This window comes from Styela clava, chromosome 1, assembly GCF_964204865.1.
Source record: "Styela clava chromosome 1, kaStyClav1.hap1.2, whole genome shotgun sequence".
Lineage (NCBI taxonomy): Eukaryota > Metazoa > Chordata > Ascidiacea > Stolidobranchia > Styelidae > Styela > Styela clava.
In genome coordinates, this window is record NC_135250.1 from 21930541 (window position 1) to 21956231 (window position 25691).

General features: G+C 37.7%; 2 protein-coding genes and 1 pseudogene across 3 annotated transcripts; all 3 read left to right on the forward strand.

The window, feature by feature from the left end:
* Positions 1-1308: 1308 nt before the first annotated feature.
* LOC144422845 (uncharacterized) lies at positions 1309-16000 on the forward strand. Its single transcript, XM_078112759.1, has 3 exons — positions 1309-3128; positions 4017-8493; positions 15947-16000. Exons 1-3 carry the CDS (start codon positions 1309-1311, stop codon positions 15998-16000), a joined length of 6351 nt encoding a protein of 2116 aa, XP_077968885.1.
* LOC120348268 (uncharacterized) lies at positions 15143-20973 on the forward strand. 2 transcript variants are annotated; one of them, XM_039418378.2, is made up of 5 exons: positions 15143-15225; positions 15947-17170; positions 17248-17434; positions 17645-17799; positions 18361-20973. In XM_039418378.2, the coding sequence occupies exons 2-5, from the start codon at positions 16048-16050 to the stop codon at positions 19674-19676; spliced, it is 2781 nt and encodes a 926-aa protein (XP_039274312.2). In that variant the 5' UTR covers positions 15143-15225; positions 15947-16047; the 3' UTR covers positions 19677-20973. The 2 variants fall into 2 exon arrangements, with proteins under 2 accessions (XP_039274312.2, XP_077967893.1); XM_078111767.1 differs by lacking the exon at positions 15143-15225 and having other exon boundaries at positions 15774-17170.
* A 267-nt stretch (positions 20974-21240) lies between these two features.
* Positions 21241-23031, forward strand: LOC144422873 (E3 SUMO-protein ligase KIAA1586 pseudogene; annotated as a pseudogene).
* Positions 23032-25691: the final 2660 nt, after the last annotated feature.

The following is a 25691-nucleotide window of genomic DNA, read 5'->3' on the forward strand; positions in this document are numbered from 1 at the left end:
ATCCGGAACATGTCCATTAATCATTGTTATGAATTTCAACCCAATAGCATGTATCAATTTTGAGAAATCGCAAAAAAACTGAAGACGCGTTTTGCTCACTGGAGCGTGAAAACGTGGTCATTCATGCATAAAATTTGCAATTTACGATGGGGGACTTATTATCTGCATGTGATGTAAATTTCAAGTCTGTAAGTAGTGTCGTTCTCGAGAAGAAGATGAAAATGTAAAATCCTATATTGCTCACTGGAGCGTATCTCCGAGGTCACTCATGCGTATCCTTAACATATTGTATCTGGAACACGTCCATTAATCATTGTTATGAATTTCAACCCAATACCATGTATCAATTTTGAGAAATCGCAAAAAAACTGAAAACGCGTTTTGCTCACTGGAGCGTGAAAGCGTGGTCAGTCATGCATAAAATTTGCATTTTATTGCTAGCTGAGAACTTCTGCACATTTGAGGTGAATTTCAAGTTTGTAGGACCAATTTGAAAAAAAATAATAAAAATAAATAATAACTAGAGCTGCGTGCAGCTTTAACAGGCTTCCCGCGTAAAAAAAACTGAAGACGCGTTTTGCTCACTGGAGCGTGAAAGCGTGGTCAGTCAAGCATAAAATTTGCAATTTATGATGAGGGACTTATTATCTGCATGTGATGTAAATTTCAAATCTCTAAGTAGTGTCGTAAAATGAGTCGCAGCTAGATAAACACTGAAGTGAAGTGTTAACTTTTTCTCTGTAACTCTTCTGGGTTCGTAAATTGACGCGTATTTGACGGGGAAACATAGCAGAGACTACGCAGACAACATTCGCCGTGAATTCATTTTTGACTCAACAACTTGCGCTAATCGATCGTGTTCATAACTGCCTACCTCCTAACAAAATAAAAATAATGTAATAAAAAGTCAACACAATACCGAGAATGAAGTTTTTTTTATTTTATTCGGGGATGACAGAAGCAAAAGCGTAAATATCTTTTTGACTATCGTTCAGACGGCGAAAACGTAAACCACAGCAGGAACAATTTCATATTAAGAAAGCGTCTAATTTCATTTTCAAGCATGTTATTAATTCACGTAGTGATTACTCTCCGCAATAAAACGCGGAACTCATAGTAACATCAAGCTAACGACGCAGTAAGCGAGAGAAGCAAACACGCGAGGATAAAACGCATCGCGATAAGCGCTCTCTTTGATAACACGATCGACGAAAGGATAATAATCATTCCTTTGCAGAAATCGTTGTTGACAGCACTTTCTGGAATTGGTTGCTAACTAATACGGTATAACTATTATTGTGCGTAGAAATGCCACGAAAAAGATACTGGAAAATGGTGCGTAAACGCCTTGCTCTTAAGGTGGTTACTGGTGAATTCAGCCAGTCTGATGCTAGATTTAACTTCTCCAGCCGTGGACGACAATGCATTGCAAACTGCCTGATTGCGCTTATTAAGCACGCCAATACTCGTGCAACTTTATGGCGTTCAAATGATTTGGATGAAATTCTCGTAGAAGGCGACAAACTATATCGTGGGGTCCAAGACTTTTTGGGTTATATTGACAACTATCTCATGGTCACAGAGTTGCCCTCAACTTATGAGTTGAACGACGTACTGTACGAAATAAAGTACCAGAGCCCATTAACTGGTGCTGTTGGTTCGTCAGAAGCTCCGTCCGAACATATGGTTGGCATAATGTCGCTTGCAGATGCTCTTGCAGAGACGTTTAGTAGCAGCGTATGTGCTCTCTTTACGCTGAACAGCAACACATTGGGAATAATCAAGGACGAATCGACGTACTTTGTTTTTGATCCTCATTCTCGTAATAGAGATGGTATGGTGTGCTATAATGGCACGTCAATTACGCTTGAATTTGGGTGTTTAGATGACGTTCATTGTCACCTTCAAAAACTACACCGAAATATCTCGCCCTCGGAGGATTTTGCTTGTCAGTTTGAAATGGTCGCCGTCGAAATCACCCAGGTTGTTGCTGGAAATGACACAGATGTGGTACAAGAAGTTAAAAGTACTCAACACGAGATGCTTTTTTCTAGACTAAACTATGCCACAAGATTTGACATTTGTAAAAAACTGGGATTGAAAATCGAATTGTTAATAGATGAAAATCCAATCAACGAACGACTAAACGAACCTGCAAAAGTTTTTTCAGTCAAGGCAGACGGAAATTGCTTTTTCAATGCGTTATCTCATGAGCTGTCCGGAACTGAACACAATAACGCACAACTTAGGCAAGCAATTGCGCAAAATATCGAAGAAAATCCATGCGTCTTTTCAAATATTTTGCGCGATGAATACGCGGAAGATGGGGTTGAGAAATATATCAAACAGTCCAAGATGTTTGATGACGGCACGTGGGCAACAGAAGTGGAAATATTTTCTGCTTGTGACTTACTGGCATTAGACATATACACGTATTTTGAAAACAGGTGGCTGAAGTATTCCAGAGCGTTACTGAATCGCAATTACGTTACGCATTCAAGGGGATCGATATATTTAAATAACAAAGGTGGAAATCATTATGAAATTGTTACGGACGTCAAGAGTTGGCAGAATGATGATGATGAGGGGGATCCGGCCATGGTTACTCTGCACGAAGTTACGAGAAATACCGAATGGTATGAGGTGGGACACATAGAAAAGCAAACAACATCAAGTATGAGTGAAGCCGATATGCGCTATGAATTATGTGAAGAATATCGAGAGAATGTGAAAAAAAGTAGCAGGCTAAGGTATAAAACCGATCAAAACTACAACAAAAAATCAAATTTGAGAAGCTCAGCAAAATATAAATATAATGAAAGCCACAGAGAAGCATTAAAGACAAGAAGCGTAAAGAAATACGAAACTGACGTACAACACAGAGAAAAGGTAATAGCTAGCAATATTCAGAAGTACCATCTCGATGACAAATACAGGAAGCAAGTAAAAACCAGAAGTGCTGAGCAGTACAAACTTGACGAAAAACACAGGAAGCAAGTAAAAACTAGAAGTGCTGAGCAGTACAAACTTGACGAAAAACACAGGGAGCAAATGAAAGCCAGAAGTGTCAAGAAATACAAACATGACGAAAAAAACAGGGAGAGAATGAAAACTAGAAGCGTGAAGCAGTACAAACTTGACGAAAAACACAGGAAGCAAGTAAAAACCAGAAGTGCTGAGCAGTACAAACTTGACGAAAAACACAGGAAGCAAGTAAAAACCAGAAGTGCTGAGCAGTACAAACTTGACAAAAAACACAGGGAGCAAATGAAAGCCAGAAGTGTCAAGAAATACAAACATGACGAAAAACACAGGGAGAGAATGAAAACTAGAAGCGTGAAGCAGTACAAACTTGACGGAAAACACAGGAAGCAAGTAAAAACCAGAAGTGCTGAGCAGTACAAACTTGACGAAAAACACAGGAAGCAAGTAAAAACCAGAAGTGCTGAGCAGTACAAACTTGACAAAAAACACAGGGAGCAAATGAAAGCCAGAAGTGTCAAGAAATACAAACATGACGAAAAACACAGGGAGAGAATGAAAACTAGAAGCGTGAAGCAGTACAAACTTGACGGAAAACACAGGAAGCAAGTAAAAACCAGAAGTGCTGAGCAGTACAAACTTGACGAAAAACACAGGAAGCAAGTAAAAACCAGAAGTGCTGAGCAGTACAAACTTGACAAAAAACACAGGGAGCAAATGAAAGCCAGAAGTGTCAAGAAATACAAACATGACGAAAAACACAGGGAGAGAATGAAAACTAGAAGCGTGAAGCAGTACAAACTTGACGAAAAACACAGGAAGCAAGTAAAAACCAGAAGTGTCAAGAAGTACAAACATGACGAAAAACATAGGGAGCAAATGAAAGCCAGAAGTGTCAAGAAGTACAAACATGACGAAAAACACAGGGAGCAAATGAAAGCCAGAAGTGTCAAGAAGTACAAACATGACGAAAAACACAGGGAGCAAATGAAAGCCAGAAGTGTCAAGAAGTACAAACATGACGAAAAACACAGGGAGAGAATGAAAACTAGAAGCGTGAAGAAATACGATCTTGACGAACTACACAGGCAGGAAGTTAAAACCAGGAGTGCCAATATGTACAGATTTGATGCAAAACATAACCAACGTGTCAGAAACGTAGCTCAAAAGAAATACTGGTGCAGTAAACGCGATATGTCAGCTAAAAATTCTATTGAAAAATTCAGAAAGTCGATAAAATGTGGACCAGATTGCGTATGCTGCATATGCATTCGATCGTTTTTCCGTAAAAGCGTTATCGTATACAAAAGAAATAAGTATAAATGCGGGAACATCAGTACAAAATATAAGCACAAATGTAACACTTTTTGCACGAAGCCCTGTGGATTTGTTAACGCAAGAAATATTTGGATATGTCATACTTGTAGCAGCAAACTCAAGAGTGGTAAAGTTCCCGTCAAAGCGTGGGACAACAACATGCTTGTAGAGGAAGTTCCGCCCGAGTTAGCGAGACTAAACTCAATTGAGCGCCATCTAATCTCGCTACATATTCCTTTCATGAAAATAAGTCAGTTGCCCAAAACTCGCCAATACGGAATTCATGGTCCAGTGATATGTGTACCTTCCAATGTCCAAAAAACGGTTACCGTCCTACCACGGGTGAGAGTGGATGACCAAATGTTGACAATTAAACTAAAAAGAAAACTTTCATACAAAGGTTACTATGATTACCAAGTTGCAGATAAAGGTAACCTAAGGGACGCCATCATGTGGTTAAAAGAGAATAATGATTTTTACACTGATGTAACGTTTAACGAAATCTGGAATCCTGACATAAACCTACGTGAAGAGGAGGAAGATGAAGAACTGTTGGAGGCACCTTCCGAAGATGTTATTATATCAGATGCCACTCTTGACACTTGCTTGCAACCTGTAGATATTGCTCAAGAAGTTTTAGACCAAATTTCCGAAGACGTTCTGTGCATTGCTCCCGCTGAAGGGAACCGCCCTATTTCAATATTGATGGATGACAAAAATGAAGCCAAAGCTTTTCCAACACTCTTTCCCTCAGGCCGTGGGACCTTTGGCGCATTTCGGGACGAACAAATTACTTTATCGAAATATATTAATTGTCGTTTGATGAGTGCTGATGATCGATTTTCCAAAAACGTAGATTACATATTCTTCTCACAGTATAGGAGTGAACTCAATCAAATTTTATCAAACATTTCAATTGCATTGCGCAAAGGAACTGATTCTTCAATTCGAAAAATGACTATTAAGGATATAACAGATGGAAAATATATTCGGTCACTATTAACATCAGATGAGGCATACAAATTTTTAAGACCTGTCAGAGGGACACCAGCATTCTGGCAGGCCGCGCAGAAAGACCTATTGGCAATGGTCCGCCAGCTTGGATTGCCGACTTGGTTTTGCTCTTTTTCGTCCGCGGAAATGAGATGGCCGGAAGTTTTTGACTGTTTGCTTCGTCAAAGGGGTGATAAGCGTTTGTCATCAGAAATCGATTGGTTGGAAAAATGTCAAATTCTACGCGAAAACTGTGTGATGACTGCCAGACTTTTTCAAAATCGGTTTCAGAGTTTCTTGAGAAATATTATACTTTCTTCATGTAAACCTCTTGGAGAAGTGGAAGATTATTTCTTCAGGGTAGAGTTCCAACAACGCGGATCCCCTCACATTCACTGCCTCTTGTGGGTGAAAGATTCCCCGAAATACGGGGTCAACAGCAACGCGGAGGTTGAAGCATATATAGATAGGCACGTAACTTGTCAGATTCCACAAGAGCATGAAGACAAAGAACTCTTTGACATAGTTAATAGTGTACAACAGCATAGTAAATCTCACACCAAATCGTGCCGGAAGAAAGGCACTGTGTGTAGATATGGTTTTCCCAGGCCACCTTCTTCCAGGACGTTTATAGCTCAGTGTGACCAAGGTATTGCTGCAGATGATTCGGCCATTGCCAAGGCCAAGGATATATTAAAAAAAATAATGTCACACATCTTCAATGAAAAATGGCAATGTGCTGAGGATGCAAATTTAGCGAAACTTCTTGAAGAGTTGAACATAACTCAGGACGATATCGAAATGTCGTGCAGGATTATCCCAAAGAAGGTCTCGGTGATATTACAAAGAGAATGTAGTAGCATATGGGCTAATCCATATAACCCTACATTGCTGCGGGCCTGGAACGCTAATTTAGATGTGCAATTTGTAACGGATGCATATGCATGTGTAGTTTATATTCTATCCTATATTTCTAAGGGAGAGAGAGAAATGAGCTTTCTAATGGAAGGATGCGTTAACGAATGCTTGAACCAAGGCCATCATTCTGCAAGGGACGTTATGAAAAAGATCGGGATGTTGTATTTGAGAAACAGGGAAGTGAGTGCACAGGAGTCGGCATTCAGAGCTTGCAATATGCCTTTAAAAGGATGTTCACGAAACGTAGTGTTTTTACCAACTGGGGGTGATTCTGTAAAAATAAGCTTGCCATTGTCAGTGCTGAAAAATAAGTTGAAAGCAAGTGGCGGCGAGCTCAACCCGTCTGATATGTGGATGACAAGTATGATAGAAAAATATAGGGCAAGGCCAAGACAACAGGAAATTGACGAAATATGCTATGGTGAGTTTTTTTCAAGATATCGCGTATTGTCACAAACACAGGCAAAAGGAAATAAAAAAGCTCTGGAACTGGAAAAAGGATTAGGTCATGTACAAAAGAGAGAAACAACTCAACCCGCGATAATTCGATACCCCCGTTTTCGTAAAGAAAAAAATAGTGAAAAATATTATCGAAGTATATTGGAACTTTTTTTCCCACACCGAACCGACGAAGATTTGAAGCCGCTTTATTACAAAAATTATACAGAATTTTACAAATTTGGCAAGTGCTCGGTTCATGGTCGAAGCATGAATGTAAAAGAGCTCGTGACAGAAAATATGCGGAAGTTTGAAAATATACGCGAAGAACTTTCGGAAGCCGGAAATATGTTAGCTGATGAACAGCTGAGGATGAGAGATGAGTGGGCTGATCTAATAACAGAGCTCCAACAGCGTACTCGTGACGAGGGTAGAGACAGCAACGTAATACACACTGTTGAAGACGAGCAGGAACGTGATGATATACCTGATCTCCATCAGACGACAAGCAAGATCACATTCGTAAAAAATGTTTTTATTAGTAAAGAGGAAGCCTTGCCAATCCTAAGATCTCTCAACGAAATGCAAACTGAGGTTTTTTACGCGATTCGACAATGGTGTGTAAAAAAAGCAAATGGAAAAAATCCAGATCCATTTCATCTTTTTATATCTGGCGGAGCTGGAACCGGGAAATCACATTTAGTGAAAGCAATTTATTACGAGACATCCAAGGTGCTAGCCAACAGAGCAGAAGACATTTCTCAAATCCGAGTATTACTGACCGCTTCCACTGGCGTTGCAGCATACAATATCAAAGCCACAACAATACACAGTACATTTAGCATCCCAGTACAAGCGACAATTCCATACAGACCACTTGCAGAAGAAAAACTCAACACCTTGAAATGCAGGTATGAAAATTTGGAATTATTGATCATTGATGAGATATCAATGGTCGATTACAAATTATTATCATATATTCACGGAAGATTACGCCAAATAAAAAGCGCAAGCGATGAGTTTCCATTTGGCAAAGTAAGCATAATTGCAGTAGGGGATTTCTATCAACTTCCTCCGGTTAAAGCATCCCCGTTGTTCAAGCCAAATCCGTTTGGCGATCTATGGAATGGTTATTTTAAGCTAGTAGAGCTTAACGAAATTATGAGGCAAAAGGGCGATAAAAAATTTGCAGAAATGCTTAATCGTATACGCACAAAGAAAAAAGGCGAGATAATGAACGCATGTGATATTTCGATGCTCTCTCAGCGTGAAACTGGTGAAACAAAATCAGATATCATCCACATTTACCCAACAAACGCTCAAGTGAATGAATTCAACTTGAAACGTCTTCTTTCTCTTGATAAGGAAATAGTAGAAATAGCTGCTGATGTTTTAACTCCCACGTCAGAAAATCGCTCATCCAGTTGTCGGACATATATACCAATGGGTCAATTGCAAAAGACTTTGAAATTTTCTGTTGAGGCTAGGGTGATGTTGCTACGCAACATTGATGCAACCGATGGACTTGTTAACGGTGTAATTGGTACCATTGTGAGCATTCACCGCGCAGAAGGTACAATTGAAGTAGATGTCATCCATGTCCGATTTGACGACCATCGTGTTGGCGCCGCATTGAGAATGAGATCAAAATGCAGATATGAGGACGGCGTTCCTATCACAAAAGTCGAAGATTCATTTTCAGGCCGCGGCAGTTACAAACAGTTTCCCCTTAAACTGTCGTGGGGATGTACTATTCATAAAATGCAAGGTGTTACAGTGGACGCAGCTCTCGTTGACTTCAAAAAAGCCTTTAGAGCTGGTCAAATGTATGTCGCGCTCAGTAGGGTGAGATGTGTTCAGAATCTCATCATAGAAAATTTCAGGGATGCGCTATATATTGCGACGAAGGAATTGAAAGTGCCATGTCAAATATGTCTCGATTTTTACCTGAAAAATGCAAAATATTTGATAAGATCGATATTATATTGAAAATAAGTTTGATAAATATTCAAGGATTACGTGCACATTGGGAAGACTTGATGAGTGATTCCCGGTTTACAGAATGCGACGTTATTTGCTTGACTGAAACGCACGGAATCTGCTCACTTCAATCTTCTGTTTTTAATATCGTAATTCGAAACAGAAGTGAATGCTACGATAAAAGCGATGATTTTTTCGGACAATTTAAAACAAAAAAGCAAGGGGGAGTTGGATTTTTGCTTCGAAGCGAATTGAAAGTGAGGGTGATGGACATTGAAGTTCTGAACCTGGAATTTTTATGCCTTCTGCTCGTCGAAAAAGATACCGTATTAGTGAGTATTTACAGGCCGCCATCTTATCCTTTGTCGAAATTTAGCAATGCGTTAAAGATTTTGTTAAAAGAACTTGCAAATCTGGATATGGACTGTCTCATAATGGGCGATTTCAATGAAGATCTGTTGGCTGACAATAAATGTATCGAGCAGATGTTCAGCATTGCTGGCTTTACTCAGGTTGTTCACTCTTACACCACAGACGGCTGTACTCTTTTGGATCACGTGTACATAAAAATGAAAACATGTAAAGTAACTGTAGAATCATTGCCGACGTATTATAGCTACCATAATGGTATTCGAATAGCTTTGAGTTTCGTCCCAGTCCCCGTTTCACCCTAAATACATTCAAAATACGCAAGTTGTGATTAATCTATTTTTGTGAAGAGAAACGTACAAAATACACACGTAGTGAATAGTTGATATTCTTTGGAAATAATTTACAAAGGTAGACCCTATGAATTCACATTCCAAGTTAGAGATACTCATATACCATGTTTCGACAGCATGACTCCTCGTGACATGTTTTGATGCAGCAAGAAACTATTTTAACGAGAAATAGGACAAAATGACTCATGCACGATTTAGTCACGTGACCGGAAGTGCAGCCTCAACAGGCGAACACAAGTAGTGGTGGACCAACTGATCTCAAATACCAAGTTTGAGTTCTGTCTTTGACATTTTATATGAGGAACATGTCCATCAATAATTGTTATAAATTCCAACCCAAAACCGTTTATCAATTTTGAGAAACCACAAAAAAAAAAAACGCTCACTGGAGCGTGAAATCGTGGTCTCATGCATAAAATTTGCATTTTGTTGTTAGTTGAGTACCTCTACACATTTGAGGTGAATTTCAAGTTTGTAGGACCAATTTGAAAAAAAAAATAATAAAAATATTAATAAATAACGTAAAATATGAAATGAAAAAATCACTCATACATGACTTAGTCACGTGACCGGGAGTGCTACCCCAAAAGGCTAACATAAGTTGTGGTGTATCAACCGACCTCAAATACCAAGTTTGAGTTCTTAATATTCAATAGTAATTGAGATATGCGAAAAAAACTGAAAATTATGCTATGTGCACTGGAGCGTGAAGCCGTGATCAGTCATGCATAAAATTTGCTATTTATGACGGGGGACTTATTATCTACATGTGGTGTAAATTTCAAGTCTCTAAGTAGTGTCGTTCTCGAGAAGAAGATGAAAATGTAAAATCCTATATTGCTCACTGGAGCGTATCGCCGAGGTCACTCATGCGTATCCTTGACATATCATATCCGGAACATGTCCATTAATCATTGTTATGAATTTCAACCCAATAGCATGTATCAATTTTGAGAAATCGCAAAAAAACTGAAGACGCGTTTTGCTCACTGAAGCGTGAAAGCGTGGTCAGTCATGCATAAAATTTGCAATTTATGACGGGAAACTTATTATCTGCATGTGATGTAAATTTCAAGTCTCTAAGTAGTGTCGTTCTCGAGAAGAAGATGAAAATGTAAAATCCTATATTGCTCACTGGAGCGTATCGCCGAGGTCACTCATGCGTATCCTTGACATATCGTATCCGGAACATGTCCATTAATCATTGTTATGAATTTCAACCCAATAGCCTGTATCAATTTTGAGAAATCGCAAAAAACTGAAGACGCGTTTTGCTCACTGGAGCGTGAAAGCGTGGTCAGTCATGCATAAAATTTGCAATTTATGACGGGGGACTTATTATCTGCATGTGATGTAAATTTCAAGTCTCTAAGTAGTGTCGTTCTCGAGAAGAAGATGAAAATGTAAAATCCTATATTGCTCACTGGAGCGTATCACCGAGGTCACTCATTCGTATCCTTGACATATCGTATCCGGAACCTGTCCATTAATCATTGTTATGAATTTCAACCCAATAGCATGTATCAATTTTGAGATATCGCGAAAAAACTGAAGACGCGTTTTGCTCACTGGAGCGTGAAAGCGTGGTCAGTCATGCATAAAATTTGCAATTTATGACGGGGGACTTATTATCTGCATGTGATGTAAATTTCAAGTCTCTGAGTGGTGTCGTTCTCGAGAAGAAGATGAAAATGTAAAATCCTATATTGCTCACTGGAGCGTATCGCCGAGGTCACTCATGCGTATCCTTGACATATCGTATCCGGAACATGTCCATTAATCATTGTTATGAATTTCAACCCAATAGCATGTATCAATTTTGAGAAATCGCAAAAAAACCGAAGACGCGTTTTGCTCACTGGAGCGTGAAAGCGTGGTCAGTCATGCATAAAATTTGCATTTTATTGCTAGCTGAGAACTTCTGCACGTTTGAGGTGAATTTCAAGTCTGTAGGACCAATTTGAAAAAAAAATAATAAAAATAAATAATAATAAATAAATAATAATAAATAAATAATAATAAATAAATAATAATAAATAATAATAATAATAATAAAACACAGGAATACAATAGGTTCCCTGCTGACAAGCAGCGGGAAGCCTAATAATAACTAGAGCTGCGTGCAGCTTTAACAGGCTTCCCGCGTAAAAAAAACTGAAGACGCGTTTTTCTCACTGGAGCGTGAAAGCGTGGTCAGTCATGCATAAAATTTGCAATTTATGATGAGGGACTTATTATCTGCATGTGATGTCAATTTCAAGTCTCAAAGTAGTGTCGTTCTCGAGAAGAAGATGAAAATGTAAAATCCTATATTGCTCACTGGAGCGTATCGCCGAGGTCACTCATGCGTATCCTTGACATATCGTATCCGGAACATGTCCATTAATCATTGTTATGAATTTCAACCCAATAGCATGTATCAATTTTGAGAAATCGCAAAAAAACTGAAGACGCGTTTTGCTCACTTGAGCGTGAAAGCGTGATCAGTCATGCATAAAATTTGCAATTTATGATGGGGGACTCATTATCTGCATGTGATGTAAATTTCAAGTCTCTAAGTAGTGTCGTTCTCGAGAAGAAGATGAAAATGTGAAATCCTATATTGCTCACTGGAGCGTATCGCCGAGGTCACTCATGCGTATCCTTGACATATCGTATCCGGAACATGTCCATTAATCATTGTTATGAATTTCAACCCAATACCATGTATCAATTTTGAGAAATCGCAAAAAAACTGAAAACGCGTTTTGCTCACTGGAGCGTGAAAGCGTGGTCACTCATGCATAAAATTTGCATTTTATTGCTAGCTGAGAACTTCTGCACATTTGAGGTGAATTTCAAGTTTGTAGGACCAATTTGAAAAAAAAATAATAAAAATAAATAAATAAATAATAATAATAATAATAAAACACAGGAATACAATAGGTTCCCTGCTGACAAGCAGCGGGAAGCCTAATAAATAAATAATAATAATAAAACACAGGAATACAATAGGTTCCCTGCTGACAAGCAGCGGGAAGCCTAATAAGTTCATGACTTCAATATGGTCAGCCTTGATTTTAGGTGTAAATAGTTGAAGGTTATGAAGGGTTGTTTTGAGAAAAAATAGCATCGCACAAATTTTGTTCGGCGCTGATAATAGCATACCATACATATTCAATATTTTAAAAATACTAACCGTAAAATACACCACACTTACAACTCCGCCGTAAAGAAAGTCGGCGGATGTCAAATTAATAATATTTAATGAATGAAAAGAGAGTTGGTAAGAAATTGGGTGCTGGATTGTTTATTTTTGGAAATATTCATTTTATATGTTGGTTTTTGTGATTTAACATGTACATATCCTGGGCTGGTATGTAACATTGAATATATTATTATGTATGGGTCAAACCGTTCAAGTACCTTCAAACACTGTTAAAAAATTGGCTGAAATTGTTCAAGTTGTTTCAATGGGGTAAAAGAAAAACTGCGGCTCTTTCATTGAACATGTGTCTTTGTACATTGATAGTTTATACCTATATTACTGTAACTATAAAAACTACAATTAATTTTTTCTATTTTCCATTTTTCAACCCTTTTTTCCGAGTAAAGTATATTTTTGTAAAATCGTAATTTTGAAACAAATTATGCAATTTCTGTCTGGAATATTTTAAGACCTTGAAAGTGCTCTAGCCATTCTTTCAAATGAATTATTAGTGAAGGTGATTAAACTAGAATTTGAGGTTTTTATTGGGGTTTGAATCTGTCATGGTCAAATTTAAAAAAGAAGGACTTCAAAGATATAATTTCTTGGGCATTGAAAGGGTTTCAAGTCATATGAAAGTAAATCCTAGTAGGAATGTTATGGCTGCATAATTTTCACGAAGGGCCTACATTTACTCATTGGAAATGAGAGTGGCTATAGCCGAATGAAGTGATACTACAAGATTCCATCTGTTTCTGTTATGTCAATTAATGAACAGTATATATCTGATTTTATATGTTTTTGTAAATCACAACATTTACTTAACCCTTTTAATTACTCTGTGTCCTATGTGTTTTAATTATATACCCACCAAAGTATATTTTAATTATCTTTCAATGTCGTTTATTCATTTTGGCCAATGAAGGCCAAGTGGAAAGAATTGAACAATTTTGGCCAGCCGACTAGCGTGCAAAATTGTGGTGATTGGCAGACATTTTCAACGATGCTGTTACAAGAGAGGCATCGCGACTTCCAAGCACCCTACCACCAGGGAACGAATTATTGTCGAAGAAAAATTCAGTTGCTTTTGAGCGCTTGTTGAGCCTTGCACGTAAGAAACTGAAGTGCAATAACTTATAGAAAAATAAAAAACAATTTTTGAAAAAATATCCGAGACTCACAGATCATAAATGGATTGGAAATTTGAAGAAAAGTAGAAAGATAAACTGTCCTAATTTATTATAAATATATTCTTAACTGAATATTCACCATGCATATGAATTATAAAAAGGACGAACTTTTACAACTAAAATACACCAATAAGAACATTTTGGTTCGGGTATGTAGTTTAAGTCGGGAACTGATAATTGGGAGCCTTCTCAAAACTCATATTTATATCTGCACATGTCAATTTACCAACATAGGCAAAATGATCGTGACTACGATAAAACATGCTTGTGCAAAGGGCAGGTCCGGTTTCGAGCCGATTTCATCAAATTGGGCCCCGCAACTTGAAGGGGCCCCAGCGTAGTGTGGGTCTCTTTCAGTGTTATGAAGTACAAAATACTACTGAATACGTAAAAAAAGTGCAATAATATTTCTCATGGTATTAATTTGTTATGCATGGGAAATTTAGTAAATTATCGCTATGTCACCATTAGCAATTAAATTCCTCTGTTCTGCTTTATTTCAGAAATTTTGATTAATATTTTTGTACTGTTTTCTACAAAAGAATAAATATGATATAAAAAGAGCGCAGGTATTCAAGTAGTAACCAGAAAAGATCATTGGCGAAGGCAAAGGAAGCTGAAAAACAAAGAGGTGCTATTCGTAAATTCCTTATTCCCCCATCTATGAAGTGGCCAAGGATTGAGAATGAAGAAAATAACAACAGTTCAGAAAATAATATAACCATGAATCCAATAACAGTTGATCAATCTTGAAAATAAATTGAAGACAATCTCAAATCATCACATCAGGACAGTCCCAATACAGAAAGCATAATCATAACCGGAAAAAAGCCCAGATAACAGTCCCAATACAGAAAGCATAATCATAACCGGAAAAAGCCCAGTATCATACAATACATACCTTAAATTTGTTTTTGCAAGTATTAAATGTCTACTTTTGTTTGGTTTGTAGGTTTTTTTTCATATGAAATATAAACACCCATGTATTTTTAACGCATTGAAACGACGTTGGGATACATAACTTATGGGATACTTTGATGTAGTCTAATTTTATATTTATACTCAAGTATAGGTACGAATCACTGATGAAAAATGTTGCAAAGAGCCGTCAAAATACCCGCTTATAAACATAAATTTTGTGCTAACAAATTGCACGCAAAAATAATGCCTGCCAAAAATTGGGTTCATCAAACTTACGAATTGTTGAGTTACGTATTTATAATATATATGGTTAAATGAGCCACAAGTTATTGTATGCCCTGTAGATGAAATCGAGTAACCACCAACTGCTAAGGTAGTTACTTATAATCGCTTTCGAAGTAGCTGCTTGTGTGAGACTGGTTTATATGGCCTGGGGGCTTTTAATCAAATTCGTCATATGTTTGCCGTATAGGCAGGTAGGTGTCGTTGCATCTAGAAAGATCAGGTTTATAGAATATTATAGAATGGTAATTTTGGCCGTGATTCAATTAAGGTTGTGTAATATCAAAAAAGTCAGGTAAGAAATGTTTTTTATACATATATATACAATATATAGTAAAAAATCTGTAAGAATTTTATAGTCCTCGTCGTTGGTGACACATCTGAATGCCGGCCGCAGACAGACTTGTCAGGCCAGTTCTACTGAATGTCAACAAGATATTTAAGATCGCTGTTTCTGAATAAACTAAATTTAAATTTGTATCAATTTACGAGAGGTCAACATTACAGAGGCCTACTAGATAGTTTTCATGCAAATGCCTACGGATGAAATCTGTGACCGAATCGAGGGGTTGAGATTCATGACTCGTTTGTTAGTGCGTAATTGTTTGCGACGGCATTACCAATATAAAAATCACGTTATGGTCAGATAATTACTTGTTTATTGCATACTGTAAAGTTATTGTGAGGAGTCGCGTGTGAAACCCATGCCTATGGGTGTCGTTAAAGAATCTGTATATTGATTGAACTCCCCCGATAACATGTTTATGAAGCTGGTCTTGTGAGCTTTTGGAAACTTTGAGAACTTGTGCAGCAACAATGCAACAGCAACAGATGAAACTTGGAAGTTTAAAACATCGCAACACAAACTAAGAAAGTATGAATTTCTGATTCACGTGGTTGAAATATTAACGTTCTAGACTCCAGCTAGAGCAAGCATAAATTCTGTTGCCGTATCATGTGTACGTATAGTCTTTAAAGCTTATTTGCTTAATATAAATTTTACATGTTATATCCAGTCTACAGTTTACATTATGCTAGAATTAGATGGTGCTGATGTGGTCTTCATGTGAGTGAAATTGATTGGAGTCTGTGGAAATAATAATTTAGAGGAAGCACTATGCAGTACACAAGCTTGGTACCCTTTCTACTTCTGGCGTCGTTTCAGTCTATAGTAATATCCCAGTCAACGCTGAGCGACAATGCTGGCAAAACTTCACCGTTAGTTGTGACAACTGAGAAACTGAGCATGGCTGAAAAAATACAGAATGCATTCAAGTTTATGATGCTTCCAACACCAACAACGCCAGCTACAGAAACTCAAAAATATTCGACAACAACTCCGATGATGTCAAAGGACGATGCCACCACTGAATACGACTTTTTCACGGTATTTGAGACTACAAATGAGTCACCAACGGAAGATGTGGTAGAAGTGCAATCAACAAGAACTCTACCTGTTACAGCCCCTTCCGGTACAAAAATGAGCACAAATTCCACCCAGACAACGACAAGTGGAAATAACGGAACGACTGATTATGTCTACGATTTCATCACAGTTTTGGCATCAACATTTGAACCAGAAGATGAAGAGTACCAAACTACCACTGCTCCTTCCACAACTATAAAGGTACTGTTCAATACAACAACTGCTGGAGAAACGAGCGCGGTGTCTACCAATGCCAAGCCAAAAAAACCTGGTTTCAATTTTGTTCTGCTGAATAATCCAACAACCAAAGAAGTTTCTATTCCTTCAACTACGACAACAACAGCCGTGATCAAAGATACTACTGAGATCGATAACGAGGAACAAACTACCGATTTCGCGTTCATGACAGTCTTCGAGACGACAGAGGAACCTGGCAAGGAGAAAGTTACCACTCCCGTGGCAACCACAACGTCTTCGACAAGAAGGCGAACTGTGCCAACACCTAAAACGACTCATTCGACAACAAACGTACCCGCTCGAAAGACAACATTGCCGAAACGCCCAAAAACAACTTCAAAGAGGACTGAAAATGGTGATTCTGTATATGAATTTAAAAACACCGGCATCAAATTCATTATCAAATCGAGCACTGCATCGCCCAAAACAAAAAAGAAAACATCAAGTTCTACGAAAAAGCCCAAATTTTCAGCAAAAACGGACCACCCTGAGATTTGGGAGAATTTGTTTACAACCGATGAAGCAAACGGTGGCATCGCTATCGGTGGGGAATTTATTGATGGTATCATCAAAGATGGTAGGTTCAAGTTTTGTGTATTCAAACATGTAGCGTAAAATAAATTCAAAGTCATATCTTTGCTATGCTTTTTTTAGATTATCAAACTGAAGCACCCGTGGTTGCGGGTGTGCCGTGGAATGGATCCTACTTTCCACATCCTGCCAAATTTTGGGCAAAACATTGGTACTGGATTTTGATAATTCTGTTGCTGATCATTTTTCTCTTCATTATACCGGGATTCTTCTGTCAGATTTACTTGTCAAAATGGTGTAAAAAGAGAAAGTAAGTTGGGTTCAGTTACTAACAGTCATGATATCATATCCATGTCTTAGCGCCTTCAGCGGCTGATATTTTATGGATCTCAATGTGTAGTGTTGGTATGATGAGTTACACTTCTAACAAAATCGGAAAATTTACTCATTTTCTCATATTTGAATGATAATATATTCTACTTTCATGGTATATATCACATTAAATTTGTTTCATTTTTAGATTACATGAATTCTTTAGGAAAAGATCTCCGACATTTACTTTCGATAGAATTGGACGTGGAATTGGAATTGGAAGAAAGAAAACGGTCTCCGAAAAAGAAGACGATTACATTGATGTAGAGAAAGGACACGAGTCATCATCGTTCTCCTCGTCAGGTATTTTTTTTTAGATTAGTTGATTGCTTGACTTTTCTATGGAAACTTATTTCATTGCGTGAATCAAATGTTAATATTAGTATACTCAATTTTGGCTCGAAGAGGGATAATTGGTTTTTCACGTCGAACTAATTCTATTTTGGACAATCCTTGTCTCCGAAGTAATAGAGCATATATATATATATATATAGTTATTATATTGTGCAATCGGCGCATTCTACCCCTGTTCAGCTCAGTGAGCAATAAGTTAGAGTTGCAATCAGATTCAGTGTGCGATACAGAACAGATACTATGGAGTTTGAACTGTCAATGTAATTTTCAAAATTTCATATTGGGTATTCTTTAATGATTAATTTAAGATTTAATAAATTCCACTTTTGTACATGTTTTCAAATTACATTAGGCAATTCGTAACATATCGGCTTTCAAATTTTCTCATGTTTTGTTGTTATATATAAATAATCAAAAACTACGTTGCGATGAATCTGTTGCACGAGAACGACTCGTTACGTTACAATTTGACTTATTCAGCGATTACTCATATATATGTTTTGTTTTAAGGCGTCAGTTCGCAAAGTGCACGTAAGTCCTCCGTGTCTTCAATTCACACCCATCCTGCGGCCAGTGTTCATGCAGCTGATATTGATCATCATCGAAGCCACGAAAGTAAAACAACCGAACAGATAGTTTCCACTTCTGAAAATGCTACTGTTATTTTCATTCCTGATCCGATGAGCAATGTTCGAATCACTGCGTTATCTGGGTCACATATGGAGTCAGTGTCACAACCTAACCAGTCACCGTCATTTGATTTTCCTGAACCTGTGATGGACGACTCAAACCATCCTCCACCAATGTCGGACGTACCAGCTTCTATTCGTTCACAATCTGATATTGGTCTTGACATTGGTAACGAGGCTATCATAAAATCTAACAATATGACAAATTTACCAACAGCTGTACCGTTGCAGCCCCCTCATAGACCACCTAAGCCTGAACACATGGCTCCTAAACCAGCCCCCGGTATCACTGCCCCTGAAAATAGACCTAAAAGGCGCTCGAAAAAAAAGAAGCCATCGAAGAAGAATTCTGATAAATTACGAAACGAAGGTCCACCACCAAGACGACATCGTGACAAAAAAGACGATTCGGAAGCGTCACAGCAGCGTAAACGACGTACGCGAGAGAGGACTGGTGACCGTTCCACTAAAAAGTCTAAAAATAGCACCAAGAAACGGCCTACAAGATTAACGGAAAAACACGTTTCAAGCACACAGTCATTAATGCATGCTGCGAAGAGTTTGGAAGATATATTGGACGCAATAACGAAATTAACTCGTGAGTATCCTGTGCCAGATTTACCCGAATTAAGTCGGCCGGTGAAAGAGAAATCACCACAGGAAAAGACACATCGGCCGCAAAATACTGATCGCGTACATAAAAATAATGTTGACGGTGGAAAAGACCCTGAACAAAATGAGAGGCACATACCTGATAAAGATATGATGCGTAGAAAACAGAAAAGAACAAAACATTGGGCCACTGAGCAACAGAAAATTGACCGAAGTCGAGACAAAAAGCGCAGAAAAGAGGAAAAACAACAAAAGAGATCACCTAGTTCAAGACGACGAAAGAAAAAAGAGGAGCGACAGAAAACGAAGAAAGAGAAAACGAGAACGCCACGCGGTGAAATAGAGGAAAAGAAAGAGCCTAAGAAAAAGGTTCCCACTCTCAAGAAGGAAGATGTTACACCACAAGATAGAACAAAGCAAGAGCGAAGGAGATTGAGACTCGAAAGAGATTTGAAAAAATTACAGAAGTATCACAATACTGTTGCAAAGAAAGAGGAAGAAAGTGCAGAATCTGTTGCGGACTAGTGATGCGTATATACTTAAACAAAAAATTATTTCCAAAAGAATTTGGAAATAAAGTCGTCATTTTATGGCAAGAAAATAGCCAGCTCACTGTGTGTTGAAACAGTTAATCTAATTGGCTTAAATGCCATGTCGTCTGGTTACTTAGTTTATTTTTGTCTGAAATTTTAATAGCTTCGTTGGTATGCCAAAACAAATGGACGCTTCCCCGACCCTTGACCCCCAGAATTCTCCTTATACTATACCATTGCAAAATTTTCAACGCTTAGTTTGAGTGTTTTAGAGAGTTGGCGCTAACAAATCGGCTCACATGTTCAAAACTATCCTTTCTATTCAAAACATTAAATCAAGTGCCGCTTGAAGATAATTTTATCGCAGCCCTTGTAGTATCAATTTTTGAATATTGCAACTAAACTAAAGCTCTTCGGAAGACACAATCACTATTATTGTAATTGATTTACAACTATTTTTGGAAACACAACTGAAAACTATCAAACGAGAATATCGGTCAGAGACCAAAGACTTATCGATCGAAAGTTAGGGGATCCTCCAAAACAGCGCTCTTACTCCATAGTGACACCTTGTGTCCCATACCTAATTGATTAATAACTCGCTAATCATACGACATTATTCGCCCAAAATCAATAGGCTTCTGGTCCGAGACAAGATGAATGCACATGCAAAATCTGGAGCAGATTCAATCTCGCTTTCGTGAGATGTTGCGTGCATCTAACAGACAAACAGGCAGACAAATACCTATCAACATACTTACCGATTAAAATCGATAAGTAATAACACGCAAACCATCAAAACGAGGCAATATTCAATATATAACCATGCTTGAATATCTGTTCGGGCGCCGCAGAAAATTGCAATTGTTACGGCATTGTTGATTTATTGGTGATTTACTATTGATACGGCATAAACAGGGAAATCGGTGCTCTAGGAAATATCCATACAAAGTAGTTTTAGTTAAAATTAGATAGCTCCAGCACCTATTTGCTAATCATTACTGACTATCGTCATAGTAACAAATTGGTATATTCAAAACGCATTGTTCTGTCATAAACAACATCGTATAAATTCCGGCTTATAAAAGTAAGTGGATACCGGGTTCTTCTGCATTACGAAATGAAAAGTCTCGCGACCTAATTTTAGCTAGTTTGGACCACCGTCTTGGTACATAGAGATTTTTCTATTTTCCGTCATAGGAAAAAAGCATTTATAAGATATTTTCAGATATATTTATTATTGCCATTACATGAATTCCTGAACGTAATAATAAAATTAATAATGTGCAGTAGTTCTCAATTTACTCAAAAAAAAAAAAGTCGACTTGCAATGGACGTATTTAAAGAATAATATACGAAAAGTTGCTAAAGCAAAATTATGCACACTCAATTTGTAGTCAAGGAGGGTATTTTTGCGCAAAGTTAAGGGCGCATGGTGCATTGCCAAAAGCACTGACAATATAAACAATTTAGTTATGCCTTAATAAATAACTATTGTCTTAGAAATATAAAGCTACTCAAGTCAATGTGGTCATGAATGAGGTAATGAATTCTACATGACTGTAAAAAAATCTGGTGGATACATTAGGGTAAAAAAGATAAAAGCAAAGGTGAGCTGCAGTCGGAACGCCGTTCCGGTTGTTAGATTTTATTGCATTTGCGTTCCTGCTGTTGAAATGAAATTATGTCATGAAACGTTTAGTTTCTCTGGTAAACTAAGTTATCAACTGTACGTTTTGTTATGTAATAATTATTTTTACATTGCAACCGACAAATAATTAGCACTGCCGTAACGTGTAATGGATGTTTCCTAGACCTTTGACCCCAGGAAATTTCAATTGTTATGCCATTGTTACGGAAAATCAAGTAAGTTGGTGATTGGGGAAACATTTTTTAGCCATGTTTTTTTTCGTCTGCTGCACTGGTTTTCGAGAGATAGATAGCAAAAGTGTTTTCACCTTTCATATTTTTGAATATTGTGGAATGTGTTAGTACAATCGCTGAAAGTATACAAAACTATCCTACTTAATACAATGAAGCTTTATGGCTTCGATAAAAACTATTTGCGAAACAATCTTGTTTCTATTTGCTCCGATGGTGCAAGTGTCATGCCTGGGCGAAAATCCGGTGTAGCTTCTGGACTGCAGCGACTTTTCCCAATATAATAAATAATTTGGCATTGCGTAAACCACAGACTTCAGCTTGTCTTGGACGACGCTGTTGCAGGAACAAAACGAATAAACCACTTCAGGATATTTTTAGATGAAATTTACTCTTTTTATCACCAGTCCCAACAAAAATCAATATGAGCTGCACAATATTTCAGTCGAAATTGAAATAACTAAAATTAGTAACGTTTTGGGACCACGCTGGGCTTCGTGCAGCCTGCGAGCTTGTTGTGCCATCTGGAAAGCTCATCCAGCGCTACATTTTCACTTTAAATCCGTAACCAAATATTCTGGCATGGCAACTCGTTCAAAGAATCTTAACTTTTTGAAGGACCTTGCACTTGTGATTGACTTTCTGGCGGAAATTTCAATACTTTCTAATCTAAGGCCTTAAAATCAAGATTGACCACAATCTGCGACGCCGACAAGATGATAAAAAGAAGTATTTTAGAAGCAGTTGAATAATTATAAGGGTAATTATAAAAATAAGATTTCTAAAATCATCGAGGCACCACAGTATTATGAGATTGGGCTTGCTGAAAACGAACGATTTCCGGTATGCAGAAATGAATTGATAGAATGTATAATACCTAAAATGGAAGAACGAAAGATGCTTGGCAACAATATGACGACTCAAAATACCATTGATTTATTTAGCTCTCCGAACCCACATATCTGGAACATTGAAAATTTACTTTTACATTTAAAGAAGGCGCGGAGAAGTTACTTAAATTACAGGATGTTCTGAAAATAGATATTAATCAGTATCGTGATTATGTGGAGGCTTATCTCACAAGAAAAGTGGACGATGCAAGTGAGTGGGAATCAATTAAGAAAGCGAAATGGGTAATGAACGTAATAGCAGTAAGTTCAGCTGAAGCAGAACGCGGATTTTTCTTAATGAATAACATTTGTACCGAAAAGCGCGTACGCTTATCAGTTCCCCACCTGCCAAATCTAATGAATATCAAATTGATGGGAAAACCATTACAATTGTGGGGTGCTGAGCCTTATGTGAAGACTTGGTTGTACAGTCATAATTCTACGATGCATTCCAGAGTGCGCGGTGCAACGAGTGCCGAAATTGAAGCAAACCGCAATGACGGGTGTATTTGTTGTTATAAACCGCTGGACAATTTTCATGTTATGAATTTCGTGCAAGGCCCGAGCAAAATTTGATGGCAATGATCGTAGCATTTACTATGTCGAAGCTCTTATTTGTCGTTTCAGACCGCAGAAACTATTCGAAAAAGGTGACCGTTTTTGTGTTCGAGATATTAATTAATTGTCAATTCTACCACGCTTTCGTGAAGTAGTGCAATTAACTAAATTTGAAGAAGGTTTTATGAAGTTTCATTGCATCGAGTTTGGACTATCACGCGTTCCGTCAGATTACTGGCGTGATTACAGATCGCGAAGGTGGGCAAAATAGAATATTTTCATTGAATCGAATATTTTTAACGAATTGCCGAATATCGGGTATTTTTAGTATATATACAACAGGCATCAAGAACGCTAGACATTCTAATGTTGGTGAGCTATTTTTGCGCGTCCTATTTTTTTACAAGGACCAATTATTACGGTTTGGCTTTATACTCCTGGGATAACTAACTTATGCGTTCATATCGGAGACATATGTTAAAGACGGCTATTAGGGAGTGAATTTGAGATTTTTTCTTTTGTGCCGGATTTGATCTTCCTCCCCACCATTTGTAAATTACCTGTCCCAATTTTAAGCTAACAAGATTACCAATTCTGACGCCGGAAAGCGAATATCTATGAAGACCTTAGTTTAATTTTTTTATATATGATTTTACTTTTCCATTGTGCCTGTTTTATTTTCGTATTTATAGTGAATAAAAACACGGCAAAGTCATTGCGTAAATCCTGAATGTTATTTTGAGTTTAAAGAATGATTCAATAAATCGACAATAATGGCAATTTTACTAATCAAATAATAATTCCTTGGTAAAATTTGAAAAATAATTTGTTAACTTGTTAACATTTCCAATTTTACGAAGCTGTGTTGGTGCGCTTTATGCAAAAATAAGAATTAAAACAATACCCAAATACGACTCCTCAAATTTGTCGTTTCGGTTTCTTAGCAAGAGCTGTGGGGTAATTCTCGCGAAATTCAAGGGGTCGGATTAGTGACGCGACATAGATACTGGATATATGAGTAGTAAAATGACATGTCGATACTTTAGAGCGGGGGTGTGCAAAGTGCGAGCCGCGGGTCAAATGCGGACCGCAAAGAAAAACTGTGCGGCCAGCGAAACAAGTGTCTAATTTAGTTTTATCTGCTTCCTTTGTGTTGCAAAGCTTATATTCGAGTCCAATATTATTATCCATGTCCATGACGTTACAATGTCCTGACAGCGAAGCGAACAACGCGATTCACCACGATTGTCACTTGCTGATGCAATTTGAGGAAAGTGCGTAGCAGACGCTAATGAAAATTAGGCAATTGAAAAGCAGTTTAAATAAAAAATTATTATTACGAGATACAAAAGCTAAATAAGTTTTGATTCCAGCCTATCAATTGGTTTTGTTTAAATCTAATCCAGAATAAGATTTGACAGCAAATCGAAACGAACCTGGCGATTTTTACCGAAAACATCCCAACCAAGATAACTTTCCACATTTGAAAAAGTCATTGCTTCAAATATGGCACTTTTCGGCTCAACATATATTTTTTTTTTCTAAAATGGTCGTCATAAAACCGCTTGAAAGACGAAGACTTAAAAATTGATATTGCAATGTGGAATGGAGTACTTCCATTGAAGCAAATTTAAATGAAGGTATTCGGGAAAATAATCCAGCAGCAAATATTTCCCTCAATTCGTTTAAATTCGGTGGGAAAATAAATTTGGATAACAGTTTTCATTAATTTATACGTTTTATCTCATCATTTTTGCAAGGACCCCCAATGACATATCATCGTAATTATAAAAAGACACTATTTTGTGCCTGCAACTAATAGGGAGCCCATGTTAAATGGAGGTGCGGCCCGATGTTGTACCAAGTTTATGATATCTGGCCCGCCTGCGAAAAAGGTTGCACTAATACCAATGATCATTCCACGACACAGTGGTTGGAAACCACTGCCTTATACATTTCCACGAACTACCGGTAGATGCGTTCCGGTTGCAATGATTTTTCTAGCTCATCACTGAATGAGAGCGTACTGCTAACCGAGTAATGCGAAAAGAAAAGTCTTTTCGAACGGACAAGTTCATTATAACTCCATTATGATATCCGTAAACTAAGCCCCGAGACGCAATATTTTTTCTACGGAAAATAGTTTGGCACTTCCATTACGCGAGGAGGCAAGCTGTGGGCCAAATCCACCACTTCAAGGCAATTTTTCTGCCCATTTTTACCTTCATTTATTAATCGAGAACAAGCATCAATTTGAATGAAGCAATATATAGTTTTTTTAAGATGTCACAAGCGGTATGAAACGAATTATACGATATTTCGTTTTTAGATATAATTATAATTGCGAGAAGAAATTCTTCACGACCCGCAAGAACCACCCAAGTTGGTTTTCCCTTTCGGCATGAAAAAGTTTTCCGACCCAACTCTAAACACTAGAGTTAGACTACTTTGTGTTCATATACTCTTCCCAACAATAAATTTGTTGTGTGGACTTAGACTCCTGCTGCCAGGAGACTTGGAGAGGAGACACTCAGACTTGAGATGTACTAGTCCAATTTTTATTGTGACTCAGGCCCAAGTTGTCTTACCAGTGGCGCACTGTAGCCGTAACGCACCGGAGCGCCGTTCCGGTTGTTAAAATATTTTATTGCGTCTGAGTTCCTGTTGTTCCAATGAAA